The sequence below is a fragment of the Anolis carolinensis genome, chromosome 5 (assembly GCF_035594765.1).
Source record: "Anolis carolinensis isolate JA03-04 chromosome 5, rAnoCar3.1.pri, whole genome shotgun sequence".
NCBI classification, from domain to species: domain Eukaryota; kingdom Metazoa; phylum Chordata; class Lepidosauria; order Squamata; family Dactyloidae; genus Anolis; species Anolis carolinensis.
In genome coordinates, this window is record NC_085845.1 from 194,005,851 (window position 1) to 194,024,370 (window position 18,520).

General features: G+C 39.0%; 1 protein-coding gene across 7 annotated transcripts in view; it reads left to right on the top strand.

The window, feature by feature from the left end:
- Nucleotides 1-2,345: 2,345 nt before the first annotated feature.
- The window catches only part of abcc9 (ATP binding cassette subfamily C member 9), a 76,923-nt gene continuing 60,748 nt past the window's right edge, over nucleotides 2,346-18,520 (top strand). For 2 of the 7 annotated variants that reach the window (XM_062983224.1, XM_062983225.1), the window contains exons 1-10: nucleotides 2,349-2,699; nucleotides 3,950-4,116; nucleotides 6,350-6,491; nucleotides 7,512-7,633; nucleotides 8,097-8,263; nucleotides 10,082-10,324; nucleotides 12,263-12,499; nucleotides 13,335-13,493; nucleotides 16,514-16,669; nucleotides 17,323-17,457. In XM_062983224.1, coding sequence (XP_062839294.1) covers nucleotides 3,954-4,116; nucleotides 6,350-6,491; nucleotides 7,512-7,633; nucleotides 8,097-8,263; nucleotides 10,082-10,324; nucleotides 12,263-12,499; nucleotides 13,335-13,493; nucleotides 16,514-16,669; nucleotides 17,323-17,457 — 1,524 coding nt within the window. In that variant the 5' untranslated portion in view covers nucleotides 2,349-2,699; nucleotides 3,950-3,953. Of the gene's footprint in view, nucleotides 2,700-3,949; nucleotides 4,117-6,349; nucleotides 6,492-7,511; nucleotides 7,634-8,096; nucleotides 8,264-10,081; nucleotides 10,325-12,262; nucleotides 12,500-13,334; nucleotides 13,494-16,513; nucleotides 16,683-17,322; nucleotides 17,458-18,520 lie in introns of those variants that run through there. The other 5 variants (XM_062983221.1, XM_062983222.1, XM_062983220.1 and 2 more) reach the window with 4 other exon arrangements.

The following is an 18,520-nucleotide window of genomic DNA, read 5'->3' on the forward strand; positions in this document are numbered from 1 at the left end:
CCCGGGCCTTAGTTTGGGGACCCCTGTGTTAGAGGATTAATCAGCGCTGTCCCTGTCAAACCTGGACCGATGGAGAGTAGGTTTGGAAAAGTTTGATTCTATAGTTCAATCCCACTTTTAGCATATTTTTCTTATGTTTCTAAGTTCAGGCACTTTTGTTAATTTCATTTTGTAAGCTTCCATGAGTCCCAGGATTTGCAGGAAAACGGGGTATTATAAAACAAGATAGCTGACTACAATGTAGTCATGCAAACCAGTAGTACACTAGAAAAGCCACATTGTGTGCAGTATTCCCAGACCTGTAGAAAATAACTCTGCAGATGCATCCTAATCTACTTCTAACGCTGTGAGAAGCAATTTTGTTTAACCCGAGAGAGAAGGAGAGTGCCCCCGTTTCACCCCACAAGGATGTCAGATGCTTGGGCATTGATGTGTAGTGCTTTTTCTTTGCAGGCATGTGTATTAGTGGCTTATGGCAGTTTTCTGCTATCTACTTTGCATGCTTCAAAACGGAGGCAGCTGCAAGTACCTCTTGCACAGAGAACCGCAGCTTGGAATGAATTGCAAACTGCAGTACTATGGCATCCCTGGAGAGCCATTTCTGCGCCTTACCTCTTTTTCTTTGTGGTGCCATGACTGATCCTGGTAAGTCTTCTCACTAAGCAAGTGGAGGGTGGCAAAGGGATGCTAGATAGACATTAAAAGCTGTACTGCGTAATGCCTTCCTGTTAAGCATGAATGTTACATAACACGTTTTAAGATACGCAGGCTGCCTCTAGGGGTGCATCTACATAGTGGAATGAATACAGTATGACACCCCTTTAACTTCCATGGCTCAATGCTATGCAATCATGGCAGCTGCATCCAGGATTCTATAGCCTTGAGCCATGGCTGTTAAAGGGATGTCAAACTGGATTCGTTTTACAATGTAGATGCTCCCTAAGAAGAACATTGAAATTTTAATGATTTATGTGGGCTTTATGATGCTCGCCTTGGGCCCTTTCGACGCTGCCATATAAAACCCAGAATGTCTGCTTTGAAGGAAGCCCCGGTTAAACCACTGGGTTAAACCACTGAGCTGCTGAACTTGCTGACTAAAAGGTCACAGGTTCGAATTCAGGGGAGCAGGGGGAGCTCCCACTGTTAGCCCCAGTTTCTGCCAACCTATCAGTCCTAAAACATTCAAATATGAGCAGATCACTAGGTACTGCTCCAACAGGAAGATAACAGTACTCCATTCAGTCATGCTGGCCACATAACCTAGGAGGTGTCTACAGAAAACGCTGGCTTTTCGGCTTAGAAATGGAGATGAGTACCAACCCCCAGAGTCAGATACGACAAGACCTAATGTCAGCAGAAAACCTTTACCTTTGCCTGTCTGCTTTGAACTGGATTATATGGCAGTGTAGACTCATAGAATCAAGTTCAAAACAGATAATGTGGATTATCTGCTTTGATATTCTGGATTATATGGCAGTGTAGAAGGAGCCTTACCGATTCCCCAAGAGAACATATGAATTAAATATGTGAATATTCAAATAAAGAAATTTGGAAAAGAGGGAGGTTTCTCAGGTTGATTGTTGTACATACCTGGGAATAAGTCGCATTGACCCAAATGAGAGAGTATTGCTTTAAAGTTTATATGCATAGGGTAGTTCATTACTGAAATATGTATTTATAAAATTTTGTCAATTGATACATTAATAAATTGCCTCTGTGTCTGTCTATATGTTGTATGTCTAATGGCATTGAATGTTTGCCATGTATATGTGCCTTGTGATCTGCCCTGAGTCCTCTTCAGGGTGAGAAGGGCGGAATACAAATACTGTAAATATATAAATATAAATATAAATAGCAGGTTTGAAATACCATATAGCAATAATAGCACTGTCAACACGAAACCTTGGGAGAAATTTTTTCTTTTGAACAGTTTTCCCACATTCAGTTAGGTATCATTTTTATATAATAGCTTTCTTTCATTGTGTTTAAGGTGGGATTTATGTTCCTCTTCTCCCCTATTTTATCATCCCAATAACTCTTTTAAGAGCTGTGTTGACAAGCAGCTTACTTGTTGACTACCTGCCAATTCTGAAGCCTTTCAATGTGCAAAAATCAATGTCCCAAAGAGATAAAGTGGAAAGATGGGTACTTTCAGGGTACATCTACACTGTTGAATTAGTGCCGTCCGATACCACTTTATCTGCCTTGGATCAATGGTATGGAATCCTGGGAGTTGTAGTTTGGTGGGATACCCAATACCCTTTGTCAGATAAGGCAGAAGATCCTTTAAATCTACAATTCCCAGGAATTAATAGCAGTGGGGCATGACAGTTCAAGTGCGGTCAAATTGCATTAACTCAACAGTGTATGTGCACCCTCAGTCAAGAAAGGAGTTTTTAAATAAGACAATAATTTAAATGCATACTTAAAAATAACAGGAACATTTATCTGGCTTGTTTCTCCCTGTTTCCTGCCCTCTTGAGTTATATATGTGAGAAAAACAAAAAGAATCTGTACACTTCAGAAACTCGATAGGAGGCAGCAGCTGATCTTCCCTATCACCAGCCTAAAAATAATCCACTCTTCTGGGTCTTGTGTGTCGGCGTCTTCTGGCGGACCAGAGCACTGTCATCTGAATGATATCGGTCTCAAGCGGAGAAGATTTATCTGGCATTTTGTGTTTATGTGTGTATAGAAAGGTAAGGCACTCTGAGAAGTTTGCTCTGGCTGGAAATGTCAACTTTTAAAAACTTTCTGCCTTCTCTGTCTTATACCGTACGGGTACAAACTATCCCCTGCCCTGCCTTATATTTAATTCAAGTGCTGAAAACTTTTAAGATGTTTTCCCAAACGTTCTGCACAATGCTACTATGAGAAAAATATTCTTTCCTTCCTGCTCCTTCCCTTCCTTCTCCTCCTCTTTCTCATTCTTTCTCCTTCTCTGGAAACTGTGAGAGTAATTTTTATTTTCCGGCTTGGTAGCAGTGTGTTGTATAGTCTAAAGGCAGGTAGTGCTGCATTCTGAAGGCTTTGGAGGCCACACAAATGGCCGTTTTAGGATGTTTTTCTTTAGAACAAGAAAGAAGCAAAAGAGATAGATATATTGTTGCAACTGGTTGATTTGCAGTGTTATTTTCTTACTGTAATTAAGGCCCCTTCCACACAGCTGTATAAAATCCCATATTATCTGCTTTGAATTGGGTTATGTGGCGGCGTGGACTCGTATAACCCAGAATATCCAGGCAGATATCTGCTTTGAACTGGATTATCTGAGTCCACACTGCCATATAATCCAGTTCAATGTGGATTTTATACAGCTGTGTGGAAGGGGCCTTACATATCAGAAATACAGCTTTTCCATGGATCCATGGATACCATCTTCCACAACATATGTATGTATGTGCGTGTATTGAGAGAGAGATCGAGAGAGAGGGCAAACCTTGATTTTGCCATTTTATTTAAGAGACACCATTTTACTATGCTATTGTATATAATGAGACTTGAACATCCATGATTTTGGGTATCCATGGTGGTCCTGGAACCAAATCCCAGTGGATATCAAGAGCCCACTGTACTAAACCATGGGTTATCCTGACTTTACTATTCAAATATACATTTTACACTAGAGGATGTTATTTACATGCTTCATATCTGCCCTTACAAGTTTTAACTTTCTGATTTCTTGACTATTCTCCATTTTCATGTCAGCCCAAGGGAGCTTTCAAACAAAGTGCACATGCAAACGAACGTGTGTGCATTGATTGCACACACAGCCAGTATTCAAATGATTTTTTTCAAATTAGAAGGCATGACATTTCTCCAAGTTTGCTACATCCCCCCCAAACCAGATTGGCAATAGGGTTTTAAATGTTTTGACTGAGGAAGGGTGTCTATGAGAAACTGTTCCTGCTTTTATCATAACATTTATTGTTCCTTTTGCTTTTGACAGAGCAATGTTCCCAAAAGAAGCAGAGAAAGTTGCATTTTGTGGCAATGACAACCCTTCCGCCTATAATATGAGCCGCGGCTTATTAAGCAATGTTTGTTTTTTGGATGCCCTCAATTTAGTACCACATGTTTTCCTCTTATTTATCACCTTTCCTATATTATTCATTGGTAAGTGACAAAGCTGTGAATATCTGCATTACTAATAATAATACTATCGTAAGACCCTTGCAACCAGAGAACCTGATTCTGAGGTTGTACTTGCCTTCACCAATGTGGAGATGTCTCTCAAGACATTTTCTAAGTCTCAAGGCATTGGGTTTCTGTGAGTTTGCTGGGCTGTATGGCCATGTTCCAGAAGCATTATCTTCTGATGTTTCACCCACATCTATGGCAGACATCCTCAGAGTGTGAGGTATGTTGGAAACTAGGAAAAGTGGGGTATATGGCAAGTCCAGGTTGGGAGAAAGAATTCTTGTCTATCTGTGGCAGGTGTTAATGTTGCAATTGATCCCCTTTTTTTCCATGTCAGGAGCGACTTCAGAAACTGCCAGTTGCTTCTGGTGTGAGAGCAATGGCTGTCTGTAAGGACGTTGCCCAGGGGATGCCCAGATGTTTGATGTTTTACCATCCTGTGGGAGGCTTCTCTCATGCTTCTTCATGAGGAGCTATAGCTGACAGACTGGAGCTCACCCTGCTCCCCGGATTCAAACTGCCAACCTTGTGGTCAGCAGTCCTGCTGGCACAAGGATTTAACCCATTTCACCACTGGGAGTTTAATGGTCTTGCAGATTTAAAGCCTGCCTGCTTCCTGCCTGAGGGAACCCTTTGTTGAGAGGTGTTAGCTGGCCCTGATTTTTTCATGTCTTGAATTCCCCTGAACCAATCAGAGCCAGCTACAAATGATTTCCTCAGGAAGGAACCAGCAAGGCTTTGAAACTGCAAGGCCATTAAAAGCTAATCAAGGTGATTAGTTGCAACATTTACACCTGTCTCGGACAGACAAGAGTTCTTTCTCCAACCTGGACTTTCCACAGATATATAAACCCCACTTTTCCTAGTTTCCAACAGATCTCACACCTCTGAGGATGCCTGCCATAGATGTGGGTGAAATGTCAGGAGAGAACGCTTCTGGAACATGGCCATACAACCCGGAAAATTCATAGCAACCCAGTGATTCTGGCCATGAAAGCTTTCGACATCTCAAGGCATTTTCTAAATCCTCCAGGTCATTGTATGGTATGCTTCCCCTACCATTGAGTTACATTGGAAGACATAGCAAATTTCTGGAGAGGACATCTTTCTAGGAATCTCTAGCTCCTTCAGTGCAACTCTATAGTATCCTGGGCCAAGAAATCAAGTAATTTAATGGAATTTGATCGTATCCTTAGGTCCAGGCAACTGCAGTTCAGAAGGGAATGGCTTTTGAGAAAGTAAATGCTTCAACTAAATATTGGCGATCTAATGTTTCCTTGTAGCATTTCATGGGTACATGTTTCATGGTGGTTCCTTTTATTCAACGTATTACAAAATATTGATTTTTTAAAAAGAAAAATATTTGATGTTTGTACGTAGTTGCACATGTTCTTTTGAATGACATCCCTGTGGTGTGGAATTTAACAAAAGGGCAACATGGTTGGATCTTGCATATTTCTAAAGTTGCAGAAAAGACTCAAATTTCCTATTTGGAATGATAAACAATTGTCATCTTCTATTCAGTAGGCAGAAGATCTAACTGCTTCCGCTACACATGAATGTATAGGTATCAATTTAAAGAAAGCATGGTTAACATATTAATGTAAATATCTAGCATTTGTTCTTATCCTGTGCCTAGAGTTGATTCATCATCTCATTGATGCTAAAGTTGTCAATCGGCAAAAGTAGCTCATACATGGAATTGTTTACATTCACTATAGATGTAACTCATTTTACAAATTAAATGTGTTCCTAGATATTACATTTTTAACAAAAAAACTGGCACTGGAGTCAGAAATAACATGGAAGAAAAAGAGACCAATTCCTACACCACAAAAAAGGACAATCCAACATCCATACACATCCATTTCTACTGATGAATACAGATGATTAAGAATGCTATTACATACATTTTTGATAACAACTTTCCATACTTCACAAGCTTCTTCCTAAAATGGAGCAAAGAAAAGATGTGAAAGTGATACATCAATCCAGGGCATTCGCACTGCCATATAATGAAGTTTGAAATTGCATTATATGGCCAGTATAGACTCATATAATGCAGTTTAACTGTATCGAACTGCATTATGAGTCTATACTGACCATGTAATGCAGTTTCAACCTGCATTTTATGACAGTGTAGATGTGGCCTCATCCATTCTATTCAGAGATTGCTTTTCATCATTATTTTATGTGTGCTTTCTTTCAGGATGGGGAACCCAAAGCTCCAAAGTTCAGATCCATCACAACACTTGGCTTCACTTCCCTGGACACAATTTGCGGTGGATTCTGACATTTACTCTTCTGTTTGTGCACGTATGCGAAATAGGAGAAGGCATTGTTTCAGACACGTAAGAACAAAAACCCTTGCTTATTGTGTTGAGTGGTGTTAGACCTTTCATAAGGATGGAAATGAGTTTTGTTGATGTTGTGATTATCAGCAAATGTGTCCATTGTGCACCTCCTGAGACACAGTGCAAGGCAAAGTATGTTTTGCCTTGGAAAAAAAACATGCATTTTTAAGGCTTACTCTGTATTCTGAAGAAATAAAAAAAATCACTTATCTTCATATTTGCGGCTTTAAATTTGCAGATTTGATTATTCATGGTTTTAATTAAAATGTTCACTCTAGGAATCTCTAGGTTCTCCAGCTTTTTCTAATCATGGCGAAGGACCCAGAGATTTCCATAGAGAACACCTATTCAGGAATCTCTAGGTCCCCAAGGTGATTCTTTGTTCAGGTTCCAGCAGAAGTCAACCAAAGAATCAGGCTGGTGGCATTAGAAACTTCTAGAGAGATGTTCTAGCAGGTGTGTTTCCATGGCCGAGCGAGGATTCAAACCCTGGTTTTTGGAATCAAAAACCAATGTTCAAACCACTACATCACAATGGCTCTTCACTAGTTTCTAAGCATACTGTTGAATGAGGCATTGAGACCATGTGGATTGCTCAAGGCTTCCAATTCATGGAAGGAAGTTGTAAGGTTAGAGCTTTCATCTTACAGTGCATCTCCATTACTGTTCTACTTAAATAAACTGTAGATAAAACTGGATAAAAACAATTATTGCTCTCCCTCTAATTAGGACTTTATTTTTCTTTTCTTTTTGTTGTATCAACCTAGAGGCGTGGATGATGGGTTGTGTTGTCAAATTTCGAGGTTGGGGGGCCTGTAGTTTTGTTGTTCTGTGGGTCGCCGTGATGCCATCACTCATTTATATATATAGATTGTTTTTATTCGGGCTTGGCCCCATGTAAGCCACCCTGAGTCCCCTTTGGGGAGATAGAAGCGGGGTATAAAAATAAAGTTATTATTATTATTACTACTACTTGCATTCAAGACATAATTTTGATATCCCCTTTGTTCTGTCTAGACGGATGCTCACTCGACATCTCCACCTCTTCCTTCCTGCCATAATGGGATTTGTAGCTGCTACAACATCAATAGTATATTACCACAACATTGAGACATCAAATTTTCCCAAGCTACTTCTCGGTAAGTATTAAGTATTATTAATGCCTTTAGGGCATTTTGGCAGGCTCTTATCTGTTCTTTAATTCTTTGGTTGGCACTAATTAGAGCGAGAGTTGGCAACTTTCAGTGGGTGCATACCCATTAAGGCAATCTGTTGGGAGTTGTATGCAGTTGGTGATTGGGGAAAATCCAACCATTTATCTCACTCGCTTTCTGTGACCTCTTTTCTTTTTGTCTGTTACTCTTTCCCCCTTCCTCTCTTCCTTGGGCACTGCTGGGGAAGGGATGGATTGTTATTTCAGAAGCTTGAATTGATTAATTACAGAAGAGTTCTGAATCTAGGCAATGGGCCCTAGGAAAGCAATTAAAGGGCTGCATGCGACCTTTGGGCCTGATGTTATACATCACCAAATTAAGGAATAAATCACATATTTACCATATGTTTTATGCAGTTCAGTATTTTTCCCCCCTTGATATACCACAGCTCTCTTTCTGTACTGGATCATGGCCTTTGTCACCAAAACTATCAAGCTGGTCAAATATTGCCAAGATGGGATCAATTTTGCTCTGCTACGTTTTTGCATCACTGGGATCATGGTTGTGCTCTATGGGTTGTTAATGGCGGTGGAGATCAACGTCATCCGTGTAAGGGTACGTGCTTCTAGAGATGTATTCCTGACAACGTTATGTCATATTCTGCAAGCCACTGGCAAATAGGGGAATTTTGCATTTACTGAAAATGGATTTGTTCATTTATTCTCAATGTCGCTGCTGGTGTTCAGAACTGAAAGCTTTTTCCAAAGCTCTTATCATCCCTCTTTCAGATACTTCTCAGTTTCAGTTTTACAATTGATTCTTACACATTTGGGAGTTTTAGGCTCATGTGGTAACTCTTCTCACTTGAGTTGTTCCTCACTTTATATAACGGACCCCATTTATTGTGTCTTTGTATATAATGGGACTTCAGCATCCACAGGTTTTAGCAATGGTTCTGAGACTCCCATGTTTTTTAGTGAATGCATTGTATTCAGTCTCTTCTGTTTGTCACTGCCTCTTTCATATCAGACCACTTTCAGGGATGAGTAACATCTGGCTCTCCAGATGTTTTTGGATAGCAACTCTCATCAGCTGCAGCCAGAACAGAAAGATATATCTAGGGAGAAGGATGATGGAAATAGCAGTCAAATAATATATGGCTGCACATCACCTATCCTTCCTTTACTGAAAACTTAGAAGCAGTCCATAAAACAGGGCTGGATACTTTATCCCAGCTGTGTTCCCTTGACTTCTTCTAGGCCAGTGGTTCTCAACCTGTGGTCCCCAGACATTTTGGCCTTCAACTCCCAGAAATCCTAACAGGAGGAAAACTGGCTGAGATTTCTGGGAATTGTAGGCCAAAACCATCTGGGGACCCCAGGTTGAGAACCACTGTTCTAGGCTATGAACTGAGGGAATTTCTATGCTGTAGTACAGAGGAACCAGTTTCCTTCATTTCTTCCTTATGGAAGGGCTTTTCCCTCTTTACTAAATTTTAGAACAAATAGTTATTCGCAAATGTGATACCATAACAAGTACCAATATTGGCTACTCATGACAAACAAGTAAGGCGAATAGTTGTTTTTATAATTGTATGTGTGAAAAAGAATTATGAAAACAAAATTAGCATTGGAGAGATTTTTTTTAATCCAACCTTTTGTTGTCATTTTCATCATTCTTAATCCATGGGGCAAAACCTGGTATCATCCATTTTCTTTAAATATGCATTTTTCTTCCTACTGTGAGAAATTCTGCAGAAATTAAACTGTTTGCAAGTACTATTTTTTGCTTCAAGACTTATTCTGTATCAGATTTTCATATTTTATGCAGAAAACAACACTGCTGTTTCTGTGCAAAAAAATTACTATCTTCTATACAAAGGTTGTGAATTTTTCAGAAAATGATTCAGATTCTGGTCAATCCAGGTTCTCTTTGTCATGATTTCCCAATATTCTAGAAACATGTTTTTTTAATCATCTTTTGGACATTTTCAAATATGCCCTTCCCTTCTTTGGATTAAAACCCCCTTTCTCTTAATTTAAATGAATCAAGATTTATACAGGCAGTTCCCAAATGGCTTGTTGTGGAAACAAGTATTGGTGAGAAAGTTTCAGTGGAGATATCTTTTCCCCATCATAACTCTTTCAGGGGTGTTGTCTCACCTCATTCTTAACTATGGGTCATTTGTAATTTGGATGTTTGTAAATTAGGGACTGCCTGTACTGAATAAATATCACAATAATACGTTTCTTTTCCCTAATGTCTCACGCTCAACTCTTCTTCATCCAAAGAAGTATTTGGTGTGATTCAAAACCTTGCTATTGTGGTTTTGAAAATCAGATGGCTCAACAGTAGATAATGCATTTTATGTTTCAAATAAGTTGAATGTTACTAAATCTTACTGTATTTGCTGTGTCCTGTTTTTATCCCCAGAGGTATATGTTTTTCACAAAACCTCAAAAAGTAAAGCCTCCCGAAGACCTTCAAGATCTGGGCGTGAGGTTTCTGCAGCCCTTTGTCAACTTGCTCTCTAAGGCAACATATTGGTGGATGAATACCTTAATCATATCGGCTCACAAAAAGCCAATTGACCTGAAGGCCATTGGGAAGCTGCCCATAGCGATGCGATCCCTTACAAACTATGTCTGCTTGAAAGACGCATATGAAGAGCAAAAGGTAAAGAGTTGAATCGGCATCATTACTTGTGAAGCACAAGGCAGTTATGGGAAATATGCAGCCTTTGGGGTTCACCCAGAAATGTATTTAATCATAATTCATTATTTTCTTCGCCTTGAAGGTATGGCTTGAAGGCACACAATAGCAGTCCCATCTAAAGCACCTGAGTTTCATATAGGGGCCCCAAATTCAAATCCTTTCTCTTTTCACAATAAAAAAACCATAATAATATTAGCAGAATAGAACTTAGAAATATTACTCATTTGGAAGTTGCCTTCCAGGGTTTTGTAAAACTGCAATTGCTCTTGCTGGCTGGAGAATTCTGGGAACCGTAGTCCAAAGAAGTAGCATGTCTACTGTAAGACAGATATATTACTGGAGTCTCAAAGAAACTGTTAATGTATACCTTTGTTTACTCAAGTGCTCTACAGCCAGCAATTACTCAAGCATAGCCTGCTCAGAAAACTCCTAAAAGGAATCGGATGGAGTCCAACAATTTCTGTCTGACCTGAGAACAAAAGGCTTTGGCTGCATTCCATTTCCATGCAGAATCCAGGCATCTGTTCTTTTCTAATGTCTTTGGTTACACTTTATTGAAAGATACTAATTGTGAGGCTGACAAGATTTCTCCCCTCCCTACAAAACTGTATTTAAAGTGTTTTAATAGCCAGCTTTGCTACAAGAAGCCAGTGCCACAAAGCAGGTATGTACCATTTTCATTCCAAGGCATTGGCACATCAAAGGTTTTTAGATAGCACAACTATTTATTTAGTATTTTTTATCTCTCCTTTCTCCTAATATAGGGACTCAAGGCAATTAACAATGAATGTAAAACAATGCTAATTTAAAATAGATATTAAAATATACACAAAAATGTTGAAAAAATAAACAATTTATACTGTTAAAACAATAAAAATTAAAATGTATTTAAAAAACCTTCTATGAACCTTAAAGTCCCTATCACTTAGTATAAGAAAACCCAATCTTTGTCACTTCATAGACTCTGGTGGCAGAATTTTTTTTAACTGCCAACAAAAAGCAGACAAGGATAGGAGCATCCTGCCCTCTCCAGAAAGGGAGTACCATAATTTGGGAGCAGCCACCAAAAAGGCCCCCTTCCTTCTCGCCAAATAAACTTGAGAGATATGTGAAATTGGCAAATTTATTGACTGCAAGGAACTAGAGGAGATAGCCTGGTTGCACGGCACCTCTGCTGATGTTAAAAGCCTAGCCTAGCTCACTTCCCACCTAAGCAGCTCGAAAAACAGTTGCATCTGTTGAGTAGAAAATTCTAGGTACCGCTTATTTGGGGAGGCAAATTTAACTTAAAATTTACAACACCATAAAAACTGCCAGCAGTGTGGGGAAAGGAATGAGGAAGTACTACCATCAAAGGACTCAATGTCACAGCAGCTCCCCCGTGGCTGGAATCGAGCATACCCTCATGAAGCCGGAAGCTGAAAAAAATGTTAAATTGCCTTTGTGTTTGTCTATATGTTGTATGTCTAATAATGGAATTGATTGTTTGCCATATATGAGTCCCCTTCGGGGTGAGAAGGGTGGAATATAAATACTGTAAATAAATAAAATAAATTAAAAGGGGCCATTCATATGAAGAGGAAGAAGAAGGATAGATCACTCTGTTGTCAGCAGAGGTGTCCACAATGGCTAGGGGCTCACATGGAGCTCTGTGTCTGGCTAGAAGCTGCAATGGTAGTGGCAGAGGCACAGTACATCCCCTTTTGCCTTTGTTGATGAGTGCAAGGAAAAGGTGATGGCATCAGGGTTCAGTCTGGCTATTCCATTGGGGGAGAGTCTGGTGTTTTGGATTTTGCAAAGATTTTTGGCACAAGGATAACATTGAAACAGTAGTTCAGTTTCAAATTCTCCCTCTTTTTAAATTGAATTGATTTGGCTCTACTCTGTATTCTTTTTCAGAAAAAAGTGGCTGAACATCCAGATAAGGTCCCTTCCATTTGGCTGGCTATGTACCGGGCTTTTGGGCGGCCAATTCTTCTCAGCAGCACATTCCGTTACTTAGCCGACCTTTTGGGCTTTGCTGGACCACTCTGCATTTCTGGCATTGTTCACAGTTTCTCCACTGACAACAAGGACAGCACGATTCCAATTGTTTCTGGTCTATCCAATGGGAGCAATTTCAGCACACCAGTTCAAGTAAGTGATTTCAGCTTATTTAGCTATGTAAATAATATAACATACAACATTTCTTCCAGACCAGAACCCATTTGAGGTATCAGTGAATGTTTACGTTCCCCTTTGGAAACAGTTGGACTTTTCTATCCATTGTGAAATGTTGAAAGAGTCGAATTTCTGTTAAACAGGCATATGCACATTGAGTTTTGCATTGGATTGCACAACATTGCCATTCAACTCAACACAGCAGTTGCATGGTACAATCAATGTGTAACTCCACACATGGAATTTTCAATACAGATTCTGTTTTTCCCAACTAGATTAGCATCACTGATTCAATGGGATTTACATAAATGCAGGCACACTTCTCAACAAATAATCATTAGGCATTTCTTGTCAGAGAATGGATATAAACAATGTGTGAACCAGAGTCCAGAAAACAGAACTTTCCTGAGAAGTTATGGAAATAGCTGCATAGACTTGAGATAAAACAGGTTGACTGCAACTAATATACCAGCATGGTGTAGTGGTCTGAGCATGATATAACTCAGGAATCCAGGGTTCAAATATCTGCTTGGCTATAGAAACCCATTGGTGACCTTGAGACAATGACAAAACCCCTCTGAACAAATCTTGCCAACAAAAAGACCCATGATATCTTTGACTTAAAGTTGTCATAAGTTAGAACTGACTTGAAAGCCAACAACAACAACAACGTCCTTTTAAAGTTGCTGAAGTACCTGCAGCTTATGTAGTTTATGGGGATTTACCCAGAAACATTTTGAATCATAATTATGTTTCCCTTTTCCCTTGATTTTGAATGTTCTTTGAAATTATCTTTTCTTTTGTTCCTAAGTATTCTACAGATCCTTTCCTCACCTCAGGAGAGCTTCTCAAAACCAATTATGTCTTAGCCGTTCTCCTTTTCTTGGCCCTTATCCTGCAAAGGACATTTCTCCAGGCCTCCTACTATGTCACCATAGAAACAGGCATCAACTTGAGAGGAGCTTTACTGGTAAGCCAAGACCTTACTTCACTGAACTACATCTTATGTGAAATCTGACAGAGATTTACATTATCCGTATAGGTTGCGTATCCCTTATCTGGAAATCTGAAATGCTCCAAACTCCCAAATAATAATAATCATCATCATCATCATCATTCTCCTCCCCCTCCCCCTCCCCCCCCTCCTCCTCCTTATATATGCCCTGCTTTATCTCTCCTGAAGAAGACTCAAAGTAGCTTACATTAAAAGTATGACTATACAATTTAAAATATACAAATATGCAAACATTAAAGCAATTTTTTCAATTTTTTATCATGTCAGAAGTGACTTGCAAGCTACTTCTGGTGTGACAGAATTGGCCGTCTACAGAGCTGTTGCCCAGAGGACACTTGGATGTGTTCCTGGGAGGCTTCTCTCATGTCCCCTCAAGCTAGAGCTGATAGACAGAAGCTCACTCCGTCTCGCAGATTCAAACCGGCAACCTTCAGATCAGCAACCAACTATTAGGTCATCAGTTCACAAGGATTTAACCCTCTACACCACCACGGCTTCTTAAAAAAAACAGAATTAAACATAACAATATTAAAAATGCACAGTTAAAATAAATTAAAACATGTTCAAAGTTAAATTGTCTACAAGGGTGGCTAAGATAGTGCAACCTTTGCTTTCAGTGTGCACAAACTTTGTTTCATGCACAAAATGATTAACTATATATAAAAGTACTTTCAAGTTATGTGACTAAAGTATATGTGAAACATAACTGAATTTAGACATGAATCCAATCTTCAAGATATCTCATTATTTTATCCACCTTGATGTTGGATGTTTAGAATTACAGCAGAATCTCACTTATCCAACATAAACGGAGAACGTTGGATAAGTGAAAATGTTGGATAATAAGGAGGGATTAAGGAAAAGCCTATTAAACATCAAATTATATTATAATTTTACAAATTAAGCACAGTTTATTGTTTTACAATAAACTGACAGAAAAAGCAGTTCAATACACAGTAACGTTACATAGTAATTACTGTATTTACAAGTTTAGCACCAAAACATTGCAATGTATTGAAAATATTGACTACACAAACATTTGATTACTAAAAAGCCAACTGTGTTGGATAACACAGAACGTTGGATAAGTGGAGGTTGGATAAGTGAGACTCTACTGTACTCCAAATATCTTAAAATTTAACACAATGCAACATCCAATGCATCTCCAGTTCCAAGCATTTTGTATAAGGGAATACTCAACCTGTACTTTGCTTCATTTATGGATAAAAAACAGATCCATAAAGATCTGATAAAACTATTTATACATTGGACTGAACATTCTTAATGAATTGTTTGGTCAGTTTTAGGTAGTAACTATTTTGTAGTCTTTTTACATTACAGCAGTGTTGCTTCAATGCATACTTCTTCTATAATGCGAAATAGCCCAAGACTGGGATGGTAGAGACTCTTGTCTTGAGATTCTTTGAGTTGTAATCTAAAAAAGATTTTAATCGTACTTCCAAGGTTGCCTTTACCTTGTTTTTTAAAAATGAAATCCAATATAATTATGTTTCAACTTTTGTATCACCATAGATATGATTAATTCCATGGCTCTACTCTAGTTGAAAGTAGCTATAGGAGTTAGGCCCATGTTGAACGTGGATCTATGCATTGTTCAAGTACGGCTTCATGTATAAGGAATCTTACATATGTATATGACGCCGATGGGATTCCGTGTACAATTACACCTAAATGTTCATTAAATGAACAACATGTGAGGTGCAACCACAGCAAAGTATAAATATGGTAAAAATAATAAATAAGGAGATTTGCACCTACTGTATATTGTCATGTATAGGTCACCCTCATATATAAATCATGGGCAGGTTTTTGGACTCAAAGTATAGATTTTAATAGGAACCATGGACAAGTTGAGGGTGAAGAGTTGAGGAGCAGAATTCAAAACGATCTTGACAGACTAGAGAGATGGGCCGAAACTAACAAAATGAAGTTCAACAGGGACAAATGCAAGATACTTCACTTCGGCAGAAAAAATGGAAAAGATACAGAATGGGGGACGCCTGGCTTGACAGCAGTGTGTGCGAAAAAGATCTTGGAGTCCTCGTGGACAACAAGTTAAACATGAGCCTACAATGTGATGCGGCAGCTAAAAAAGCCAACGGGATTCTGGCCTGCATCAATAGGGGAATAACGTCTAGATCCAGGGAAGTCATGCTCCCCCTCTATTCTGCCTTGGTCAGACCACACCTGGAATACTGTGTCCAATTTTGGGCACCGCAGATGAAGGGAGATGCTGACAAGCTGGAAAGCGTCCAGAGGAGGGCGACTAAAATGATTAAGGGTCTGGAGAACAAGCCCTATGAGGAGCGGCTTAAAGAGCTTGGCATGTTTAGCCTGCAGAAGAGAAGGCTGAGAGGAGACATGATAGCCATGTACAAATATGTGAGGGGAAGTCATAGGGAGGAGGGAGCAAGCTTATTTTCTGCTGCCGTGCAGACTAGGACACGGAACAATGGCTTCAAACTACAGGAAAGGAGATTCCACCTGAACATCAGGAAGAACTTCCTCACTGTGAGGGCTGTTCGGCAGTGGAACTCTCTCCCCCGGACTGTGGTGGAGGCTCCTTCTTTGGAAGCTTTTAAGCAGAGGCTGGATGGCCATCTGTCGGGGGTGCTTTGAATGCGATTTCCTGCTTCTTAGCGGGGGGTTGGACTAGATGGCTCATGAGGTCTCTTCCAACTCTACTATTCTATGATTCTATGATTCTATGATTCTATGATTCTATGAAGAAAATCATGATGAGAGTAGTAATAACAACTAAAACAAATTATTGATTTATTTTTATACTGTTTCTTGTGCAGAAAATGTTTTAGGAAAATTATTATATGCCAACTTTGCAGTTTTTATGTAGAAAATAATAACTTCCTGCACAGCATTTCCTGGGTTTTTTTTTTCTTTCTCTCTGTACACAAAATTTGTACTTGCTGACTGTATACTTGCTTCTTTTTCTGCAGGCAATGATTTACAATAAAATCCTGAGACTTTCCACATCCAATTTATCAATGGGGGAGATGACATTGGGACAGATCAATAACTTGGTTGCCATAGAAACAAATCAACTCATGTGGTTCTTGTTCCTGTGTCCCAACCTATGGGCTATGCCCGTTCAGGTAGAGAATGGAAGTAAGGGACTGCTTTTTGGAAGAGACAACAGATTCATTCACTGTATATTGGGCAGGGAGTGGGGGAGGGGTTATAAACAAATTACAAGCAGCAAATCTTTAAAAAGAATAGTACTTCTTAAATGTATTTATGTCATTACAAGCTAACTTATGATCATCTAAATGCGAATTGTGATGCTGTGCAACTCTTATTTCCTCAAGAAGGGAGCAGAGACATAGCTACACTGCTAGGATCATTGTACACATGGAGTGTCCATTCATGGAGTGTTCATGCGTAACTTGTCCAGATATACAATAAGTCATGTTGCTCTTTAGGACACACTACAAAATGGGAGTCTCTATTTCCCAATGTGATGTCTTCTGTAACTTCTCGTTTTGGATCATAACAACGAAAACCCCAGTCTTTAATTTTAAGAAAGTTTTAAGAGTTGTAGCCAAATTCCATACAGTGAATTCCGTAGATATGGGGAACACAAAGCAGAACATTGTCTAAATTCTTCTGAATTGATTTATTGAAATCATTATCATTTTCACTGCCATCGTCAGTGATTCCTCATAAGGATATTTGTAATGATTGTCACCTATATAGGCTTGGCTGTCAACTTTTCATAACACACCCTATGTCTTCCTCCTTTGTGTAGATCATCATGGGTGTCATTCTACTCTACAACCTACTTGGACAGAGTGCTTTGGTTGGAGCTGCTGTCATTGTGCTACTGGCTCCGATACAGTATTTCATAGCGACAAAGTTGGCTGATGCTCAGAAGAGTACGCTTGTAAGTCATTCCCTCCAACATGACAAATGTAGCTGGTTAAAGGATTAGAATTAAATCACTGAAGTTCTCTTCTTGACCATTGACTCTTCTTTCTTCATGTATAACATAGTTGGCCTCCTATATTGGTAGTTTTAACTTTTGGATTCAATTATTCTCAGATTTGATTCATATGTTCTCTCTAGGAACATAATTATGGGTCCTCCTATGGCCAATGTGTGGCATAGAATCACACTGAAAACCAGAAATTACTAGAGAGAACACCTCTCTAGAGCCCCTTCTACACTGCCATATAGAGTCCAGATTACTTGCTTTGAACTGGATTATCTGGCAGTGTAGACTCATATAATGCAGTTCATAGAAGATAATGTGGATTATCTGATTTGATAATCTGGATTATATGGCAGTGTAGAAGGGGCCTAGGAATTCCTAAGTCCTCCAATGCAAATCGATTGTCAACTTCCATTGGAGGTTGACCACAGAATTGCACTGGAGGATCTATAGGTTCCTAGAGAGGTGTACACTCAGATAAAATCATAGTGGTGTTGTTAATTCATTGTTTTTTCCAGTTTCATGTTGGTGCTCCACCCCTAATCCTGACAAAAATTGAGAGTCTGCTGTATTTGTAAACCACACGATAACATGAGATCTTAAAGCAATGTATGTTCAAAGTAGATGCTACTTAATATCTTCATTTAAATAGATTTAATGTCCACTGGATTTCATATCAGAACAAGAACAATCTGAATACCATGAATTTTATTCAAAGACGTATCATTTACTTAAACACTCAGAAAAGTTGTTTAAAAATACAGTATATGCAGAATGAAAACTATTGGGACTACCTGCTGGAAATTTGGAAGGAAAATAATGTGATATTTAATTTAATATTTATTACAATGAGTTTTTTTAATTGGGGGAAATATAATTATTCCTTCTCTTAGACAGTGGACATTTAAAGTGTTGGATCTCTCAAATTATGGCTTGGAATACTGGAGGGTTATTATTTTCCCTTCCTCATGGCTTGAATTTCTATCTGCAGTTTGATATGATTTTCAAATTGACA